Here is a 9,435-nt window from a genome sequence, read left to right as displayed (position 1 = left end):
ACTAGCAGTCCCAACAAACAGAAAATGATTTCCAACTGGCAAACACGCTGTTTACTTTCCAGAAAAATTGCACTTTCCCATCTGACAGCTGATCAAGGGATCTCCTGCTGCTGTCAGCATGAAGAAGTGTTTAAACACAGGGATGGAAGTTTAAACATTTTCTCATTATCACAGAATAAAAAAAATTAAAAAATAATAAAAAATAAAGGCATTGAGTCTCTCCGACCACCTGCTGTGCCAGTAATGAAGCGATGTCACATGACCAGCTGGCGAGGACTTTTATCTCTGCCCCAATATCATTACTGAAGTGACACCTGTCACATGACCCGCATCAGAGCTTTCATCTGGGCTCCCCAAATGCAGTTCTGGCTTGTGAGGGGGATTTTCCTGGCATTTCCCTCCCCCACGCACACTTTAAAGAACCTTGCCCACTTGCACCATTACAGACAGGGGTTTGCTAGTTTTAAAGCCCTTGGATCTTTTCTTGAGCATATATAATTTGGCCAACAAACTTGCTCCAGGATGAAACAAAACAGAATCCTGGCCTGGGAAAGAAGTTATTTCATTTACTTCCAGATGTTTTTAAAGCAAATATTTAAGTCTGATGTTAAATTCTCTTTACATAAAGGAGGATGTTAAAGGATTTCTCAAAAACCTGATTTGGTTTTGGTTTTTTATTAGGTGGTGAGAAGAAACAGTTTGATGATTCTTAAGCACAATGATCTCCATTTACACACACTTTGTAAACTCTCACTTGCTTTATCAAAGCATCCTGACCCTGCCAAAAGAAAGTATTTTCTGGGTAAAAAAGGAAAGGTCAGTCCTGCACCTCTCTGCCAATGTCTGGGACTTTTTGTGAGGTGTTCAACAGCAAACATTTGGATTTGAGATGGACCCACATAAATGACAGCAGTACTCAGCACTTATTTGTCAGAACCCATTCAGTTACTATCTCAAAACAACATTCAGATGTGACAGGGGGTGATCACCCCACAGGAACTAGATGTGAGCAGGCTGGAGATAAGAGAATATGAAATTTATGGATTTTTCCACCTCCTTCTTTCCTACTCCACACTCATCCATGAAGTCTGGTACTTTTCTCCCTGCATAATCTGATTCAGCTCACTGAAACAATGAAAAACTAACTCAGCAAAAGAGTTCATAGTCTTCCATCTGTTTAGGGAATTAAATCAGTTTTTCAAAGGCTTACAAAGGTGCCAGAGAGAAAAAGAGAAATACTGTAAAGCTTGAAGCAGGGAGGGAAATGGGGGAAGCAGAACTGCCTTTTTGGGTGGCACTAACTTGGTACATTAATTCAGACATGTTTCTTGTTACCTACTCTTTCTGACTTGTTACAGCACTACATCCATTTTCCCCAAAAGCTGTTGCCCCTGAGATTGTGCAGGCCAGGGGATGGGAAATCTACTGAGATTAGTACTTCTGATGTAAATAATATCCCCATTAGTTGAAGAGAGGAGTCAGTTTTTCTCTGGCATGTTTTAGGCATTGAGCCTACAATGTTGAGTTAATGAAGGGAAGACTGCAGAGTTGCAGCATATCCAGGGTCTTCCTGCCTTTCTGCCCCTCTAGATGCAAAATTAAAAGGTATCATTTGACTCTTTGGCAATCTAGCATATGGCTAAATTTAGCAATGGTGTGGCCATTATGGGGTGGCAGCTATGTAAAACAGCAAAGCCATTCTATACCACTGCTCCAGGGCAGAAGAAATTTACAATTGATGTTCTGGATAGACCATGAGGAAAAGTGACTCAGTTCTCATCATTAGATCCCTCACTGCCCATGCATAACAAATCCTTTCATTTAATGTATCCTGAGCCTTTAGTTGCTCTCAATTAGGAGCAGACATTTAGCCACAACCATCCCACTGCAGGCCCTGGAGATCCTGCTTCTTCACTGCTCTTAGTCCAGACATCTCCAAGAATGCAAAAGGAATGCAAAACAACCCCTATTCCCAACTTGGGCATCATGTACAGCTGCTCTACTTAGTATTGCAAAGGAAGGTCAGGTCATGGAGAGTGGCAAATGTTTGGGAGATCCAAGTCCATGCAACCTAGAGGTAGAAAGACTTTTAGGACATAGCTTGCCTTTTCATCAAGGCAGAGAATTTTAAGGAAAGTAACCTAAGGAAAATCTTGTCCTCTTAACTGAGCAGTGCCTGCAGATAGTCTATGTCCCTTTAATGTAGCTAATCTATGCATTCCTGAAATTATGTCTGTAGCAAGGGCAAAAGGGAACGTAAACAGTTGTGCTGCTTCCTGCCCAGATCTGCAGTGTGTGTTTGCTAAATGATGGACTGGAGTGGGGCTGGAGATGCAGCTCTCTTACACTAAAAGCTCACCTTTCAGCTGTTTCTATGGCTGCCACCCATAGCTCCTTGACTGGTTTTGTTCCAGTGCCTCAATGCTCTGAAAAATTCTTGCTTGGAGAAGTTCTCCCAGTCATGCCAGTGACACTACTCAGATAAATTAAAATTATCAAGGAGATTTGTATGTCTGCACCTCAGTGATTTATCTTTGTCTTTTCTTCCCAAATGTGCTGTAAGGTTACACCAAGGCTTCTGGTTTCTGTGTCCCAGAGCTAAGAAGAAGTATCCAAGATAACTGAAACCAAGCAAACTAGTACTTCAGCACAGTAAATTATTTGATTTCCCAATTCTTCCAGGAAGAATTCTATGAGAAATTTCACGGTAACTGTAGTTGGGAAAGAGGTCTCTGATTTCCCCGTGTATTCCCATCAGCACTCACCTCAGATTAGCTTTCCTCTCATAGTCTGTCAGCAGCCTTGAGATCAAGGAGATTAAAACACTGTGGAAACTCATTAATGAGCCAGGACTCTCTGCAACAGCTGGACCAAAAATGGGCTGCATTTGGCTGCATCTTAATTCCCTGCCACCTCCCCTCTGCTCATCAACACCTGCACACATTTGGGATGCTGTATAAGACCCCTGAATTCAGCTCTAAGCAACCAGTCTGCAATGCACATGTCTAATGCTCTGCTGGTGTGGAACCAGTATTCTGGTAATCCTGTTAGTAATGGCAGAAGCTCCCTCTAGGAAATTATAACAAATAGTCTTAAACAATTCCTTTTGTTGACAACTCTATCCAAGAAACCATCTTCCCTGGAGACCTCACTCAACTTTTGACTAATCCCCTCCTTCCCTCAGGAGCTCTTTTGTTGAAGGAGATTGCAGGCATACCCCAGGAATGACAGGTCTCTGTAAGCCTGGGATGAGCCTCTACATTCTTTCAATTGTCAGTCCCCATCTGTCCTGTTTGTACATTGATCTTCTGGTCCAGGGAGCTCTCTATTAAGTGACACATGGCTGAGTATATTCTGCAAGTCCAGTGTCCAGACTGTGCTGTTACATCTTCGTTGCCAAGTCAATCCTTCTGACATTGCTTTCTGAAAAACAAAAGGCAGGACATCTGCACAATTTCATTCTCTTCTACTGAAAGGTGACTTTTAAAAATACACACCCCATCCCTCAAATTGTGTCCTTGTTTTATAATCTCAAAGATTTTTCTTCATTTTGTCAACATAAGGAGTTATTTCAAAGATCCTTGGTGCAAGGGAGGGCACAATCTGCCCCTATTGAAGAGGAATTCTATTAGGATAAAAATCCATGGCCTAAGTCCTGAATCAAAAAGAAAAATTAATTCAAATTACAAATATTCTGCAGGGCTAGTGCCTTCAGTCACTCTGCTTGTTAAAAGTTGGTTTAAAACAGTCTCTTCTCTTCCTGTAGATTCAAGTATCCTTAGCTGGTACAGTATCACATACATGTAGGAAGCACAACGTTAGTTATCTGAATATTCATTTTGAGAAGCAGAATGAGAACAGTAGCAGATTCCAATGACCCATATGTTCCTCCTCAGCAGGTAGAGGGAAAGTGGTGGATGGAATAGGGTAGAAAATGGGTGGAATGTTGGCATGGAGTATATATCACCCTGGGATAGACAACTGACAGCATCTCATCTTTTCCTGAAACCAGAAGGAGAACAAGGAGGAGTCTGTGATGATGTTTTGTCCCTTGCTGTGTTGCTCAGGGCCCATAGATTCAAAATGGAGCTTTGTATGTTTAGTTTTTTGCTTTTGTCTATTTTTGTAACTTAAGTCAGGTTGGCAAATGAAGGAAGGCCAGCCAGTTTCATTATGTTCCCAGGAAATTCCATTCTCTCATGTGCCAGCGTGAGGCTGTTGTGCTTTAGATGCCTATCTACCTCTCATTAGATTTGAAAAAGCATACAGAGCCCCCTGCTTTCCATTGGTAGCCTATTAAAATGACAAAAAAAATACTGTTTCATTTATAACTTTGCTTGTATGTCTGAATCCAGATACCCTTTTAAAAAGAGAATTAATAATATGACACCATCACATATAGAATGTTTTCCTGCAATGAATTGCAGAAGATAACTTGAGTTGGCGTTTAAGCTTGTTTAGTTTGCTTTGTAAGCAGCTTTAGAAAAGGGACACAATCATTTTGAGGCCAGGTTAATATATTAAAAAATGTTTAAGAGTTTCTCCTACTAGTTGCAATTTTTCACTATTTTAAATTATGTATTTGTGAAATGCTCTCTAAATCATTTAAAATGGGCCAAATCCAAATTCATTGAACACTGATGCATGAGTGCCCTCCTCAAATGAGTTGTCCCAGAAGCCTTAGAGGAACTGACAGCCAGATTTTCTGGCAGGATTAGTTCCTCTCTGATCACAGAGAGGGAACAGTCATCCTGTCTGCACTCAGCTGAGCAGGTGAGCAGGGAAGGCATTCAGGCTGCTTCCAAAACCCAATCTGGTCACAGTGCTGGCAATGTCAGATCTTTCTTAAAAGGATTCCAGGCTGGCCTCTCTGCCTGCTGTTGTCTACATGATGAGGGCAGAAGGGGTAGAGAGGCTGTGAGACCAGGCATTAAGTGCTGGGACCTGATCCTATAGCAGGTACATGCCATCTAGATGCATTTGAAAGCACAGATGGGTAACTGTGTCCTGCTATCCTAAGGTTGCCTCTTAGCTTGGCAGACAATAAGACAGTCAAATTAATTTGGCCTCAAAATCAGTTTCCAGGTCTGCCCTGCAAGCACAGACCCAGCCGTGACACTGACAGGACACATGCTGCTAACAAATGCACAAAGTAAACAAAGAGACAGGATATAATAAAAATGTATTTTCTGGTAATTTCTTTCAATAACAATGATTTTAAGTGAGCTTTTGGTCTCCTGTAACAAAAAGATGAAAAATATTGATGCTGAAGCATCATTTTGAAGCATAACATTAAAATAGTGATTAATTAAAACCAAGCATATTACAAGATAAGGAGATTTTGCCTGGCTCTGCTCAGGTTCCAATGTGTGTGAAATCAAAACATGCAAGCTATGAACTGTGAACTCAGTAGGCAAGGACAAAGGAGAACAAAGCAATTTGGTCAGTTTAAGCAGTGGGGAAATGAAGCAATACTTTGACTGGGGAGGCACTGGAGGAAAGGGCACTGGTCTGAGACCTGGCAATATGACAAAACAAATCCAAACCTCCCATGATACCACTGAACGTTGCTAATTGGGGGCCATTGGCTTGCTGATCTCTTCTCTCTGAATGTGAGATTTCCCACTTTGTTCTTATCCTGGAATGTGTTCATCCAGCCCTGAGTATCAGACCTATTCTTCCACCTTCAATACATAAAGGAATTCATGTGCTACAAGTGGTGGCAGCAGCTTTGACAATGGCAACTACATGCTTACCCAAGAATTATTCAATCATCCATGATTTCTACCAAAACTTGCTCGAACCTCCTGAGACACGGCCTTTTCGGTAAGAAGCAAACAGGTCACAGATTTCAGGTTGCAGTCTCACCCCTGGAACTGTGAGCACTGACTGTCCTGTGGAAAAATCAGGTTAAAGAGAAAGCTGCAGAAGGGTCCTTTTCCTTCATTTTGCTACTTTCTTAATGCTCTTTTCTGACATTAGCTACAATATAAACTAATTCAGGATTATTTCTCACAGCTGCATTCCTTCTGATTGTTTTTGGAAAATTATTTCTTTAATCTAGACACTCTTCTCTAGAAATCTCAGCTGCAGTTTCTTTTGCTTTTTCTTTTTCTATTTCTTGGAGCAACCAGCAAAATACTATTTGGTAGAACAGTGGCAGGAATGCAACCCGCTAATCAAAAGGATTCAAATGGATCTGCACACTGCCAAGCTCTCTCCTTCCCACCCAGCAGAGGGGAAAAAAAAGAAAAAGAAAAAAGAGATAGAGCGAAGGCACAGAGCTTCTCTCCTTCAGCAATCTCACAAATGCAAAACCTTCCACTCCAGTGACTCCTCATTAACTTACCAAATCTGACAGTCTAATTATCGTAGCTGCTTCACGCTTAGAATAAATAAATACTAAAGTGGGTGTTTAAAGAAATTGAGCAGTGAAATTCAGTCATCTAGACAGTCAATAGAGAGTTTATTTTAAATTTTTATATTCTTATGTATTTATATCATTTTAGGAAAGATAATGAGATAGTTGTCTTTCAGGCTAATTGAGTTCCTATGCTCATGGTTGCTTGCTGTCATAATCTCAAACTTAGCTTTAACTTTTGTGCCTTAGAAACCTGATCACTACCTCCCCATTTACTCATTCCTGCTGATAACTGGGTGAAGTCAGAAGTGCACCTGAGGATGGGAAACGACTGTGTGAGACTTCCAGTCTGGATGTCTTTCACAGCAAACAAGACAACTAAATCTCTTCAGATTTGCATTTAAGAGTGTTAAAGGGAAAATGGAAGCTAAAGAAACCTCAGCTATAACTTGCAATTAGACAAAATACAGAAAAACATCTGCTAACCTCTGATGCAATAGTGTCTGCCTCCATGAACGGTATTAACAGCACTCCCCCCAAGAGTGGTTTGTCTCCCTGAACAATAAGACCTTTATAGAGATTCTCTGGCCTGAGATCAATGGGAGTCAGAGCATTTGATCCATGTCTGTAGGACTTTGTTTCCACAAGTCATGTGGGCCAAACTTTGCGCCAGTTGCTTTTGCAAGAGCAGGAGCTGGGGAGTGAGCAAAGGAAATTTTCCTTCTTTTCCCATCTTCCCTTTTGCTCCATGCTCCTAAACAGTGCCCAGGACAATGCCTGCCCCAGGACGGCATGCGGGGGAGAGCTTTAACAGGGGGCAAGCATCTGCTGTGATGTTGCAACAGCTCTTTCCTAGGGTGGTGGCTTAATGACAGAATACAAAACTTTAATGTCCTGTCAGTATGAAGGCAAGTAGATCTTCCACCACTGCGGGGATCACACCAGGTGAAGTGAGCAGTGGTTTTCTTGAGTTAAGCGAAGATATGTTTTATCACCTCACAAATAGGAATGCTTCTGGCTTAGGAGGGGCAGCTGATTTTCTGCTCATCACCAGCTTTGGTTTATTCCTGTTTTAAGACATATTACAAACCAGATTCCTACAACTGGTAGGAACTTCCTAGGCGTCTTCACTTGCAGTGAAGGATATCTGTTTGCTGTGTACAGAGGTCACAAAGCAGAGTGGTAAAAAAAATCAAGTGACTGTATAAACCTTTTAGCTATGTAGGAGAAACTAGGGAAACCAGCCAACCCAAACAAGAGGTCATGAAAGCCAGCTTCTTTATAGGTCCCCGGTGATAACATTTACCAGTGCTGGCTAATCCCAACAGTAATGGGATTTTTGGTAGGCAATGGTTTACAGCCTTAACCTCCTCATTGCCCACACTTGCTTACTTGCTTTGACTTAGTTTGGACACAATAGACATTAAACTGGCTGTCACCATTAAGTGTCCCTCCTCTTCCTTCTCTCTGAAAGGCTGAACAGTGGGCTGTTTCAGGAGAAATGGTACAGTGTCTTCATCACCTGGTGCACTGGTTTTGTGTTGCTGGCAGAGGTAACAGCTAGAGAACAATTGTATCCAAAAAGAGTAAGTGCCTCCTAGTCAAAGCCAGGATCCCATCCATGCAACACACAATCCTCCTCATGGCCACATCCTGGAATTTACTAGCTGCTGTGCCGAGGGTATGGCCAGCGCTGAACATCTCCTACACTGAGGGAAAGCTCTCTACTGAGACTGGACATTGGTCCAGTGGGGAAGGGATCTGAGCTGCCAGCTCAGGCTTTCCTGGCTTCTGTGCCTGTGTGGTTTGGCCAGAGCTCTTCTTGCAGTGTGTTTTCTTGGTAGTGCACTGTTGATAACCCCAAATCCCACTGCTTACCTTCCCTGCTTGCAAGCCTGCTCTAAAGCATCAGAGGGCAAAAGAGAGGGAAAATAAACCGGATCTATAACTAAGAATAATAAGCTGCAATTGTTACTGTGTCTGACCTGTCTGACAACAGAGTGAGATGCCTCCTCAGAAGGCCCTTTGCACTTCAGGACTGACACTGAGTTGAGAGCACAGCTCATGCTTTCTTGATTCAAGGATCTCGTCTTTCTTCCAGGAGGGATTAATTGGACAGAAAACATTCTGCTTTAGCAGGTGGCAAAGGGTTAGACTGAAGTTTTATCAGAGCTGCTGCAGTTCAGGGCTGCACTGCACGAAGATAATTGTCTCAGGATTTGCTCTGGCCAGAAAAAGGACAGCAAATGCTCTGGTTTTACAAAATGTCATCACTGCCACCCCTCTAGGCTACTAGCCACACTGAAGGGGAGCTGAAGAAACCCCTGTGCCTCTCTCTGTTTTTGTATTGAGAGGTGCTGGTGGCACATGTAGATTTAAGGCCACCAAGATGATGAGTGAAGTTTGAACCTGAGCCTCAGTAATCCCCTCCTAGAGGAAGAGGCACAGGAGCAGCTGTAGGAGAGGCCCATCTGTAGGCCAGCCCCACTCAGAGGACAGAGTCTTCTTCTTCCCTTAGAGCATGGGCTACTCTTTTATTCTAGCACTTTGCACTTGGATGAGCATAGCAACAGCAACCTGTTCCACTCCCTAGGAGCTGGCCTCAGAAGCAAAGGGCCTTGTGCTCCCTCTTCCCCTTCCTAGGGGCAGCCAGCCTTTAACCATTAACATTCCCCTTAATAATCAGAAACATGCTATTTGGAGGGGTGCTTAACTTTGAAACAGTGATTTCTCCAATTTTTTATTCCCAGGAACTGACCTTTGAAAACATACAATTATTTCATAAAAATAGAGAATAATTTCTTATGAGAACCTTCTATTTTTTCAAATATTGTTTCCCTCTTACTCTCTCACACACCTTGGGATTAACCCCCTCTTCTTTCACCTTTCATCTCCAGATCACTCTTTGGTCTTCTGCTTTAACTTTCCCCTTCAGAGGATGGCAACTAATAGCAAGCATCCTCCAGAACAAAGTGGGAACAGAATATATTTAAAATCTGCACTGTTATCATAGCAACAAGAATTTTAAAATAATACAGTTAAATTCCAAAATAGTTATGCCAAAGTGACACAAG

At 42.2% G+C, this 9,435-nt stretch overlaps 1 protein-coding gene across 1 annotated transcript in view; it reads right to left on the bottom strand.

The window, feature by feature from the left end:
- Nucleotides 1–729: 729 nt before the first annotated feature.
- Nucleotides 730–9,435, bottom strand: part of CDK15 (cyclin dependent kinase 15) — a 37,019-nt gene continuing 28,313 nt past the window's right edge. Inside the window, exons 11-12 of the mRNA XM_033064913.2 lie at nt 5,757–5,894; nt 730–3,423 (exon numbers count right to left, since the gene is read on the bottom strand). Of these exons, the coding sequence (XP_032920804.2) occupies nt 5,785–5,894 (110 nt within the window). The 3' untranslated portion in view covers nt 730–3,423; nt 5,757–5,784. The remainder of the gene's footprint in view (nt 3,424–5,756; nt 5,895–9,435) is intronic.

The sequence above is a fragment of the Catharus ustulatus genome, chromosome 7 (assembly GCF_009819885.2).
Source record: "Catharus ustulatus isolate bCatUst1 chromosome 7, bCatUst1.pri.v2, whole genome shotgun sequence".
Lineage (NCBI taxonomy): Eukaryota > Metazoa > Chordata > Aves > Passeriformes > Turdidae > Catharus > Catharus ustulatus.
The sequence above is the reverse complement of the archived record's forward strand: the minus strand, read 5'-3'. Positions and strand labels throughout refer to the sequence as shown.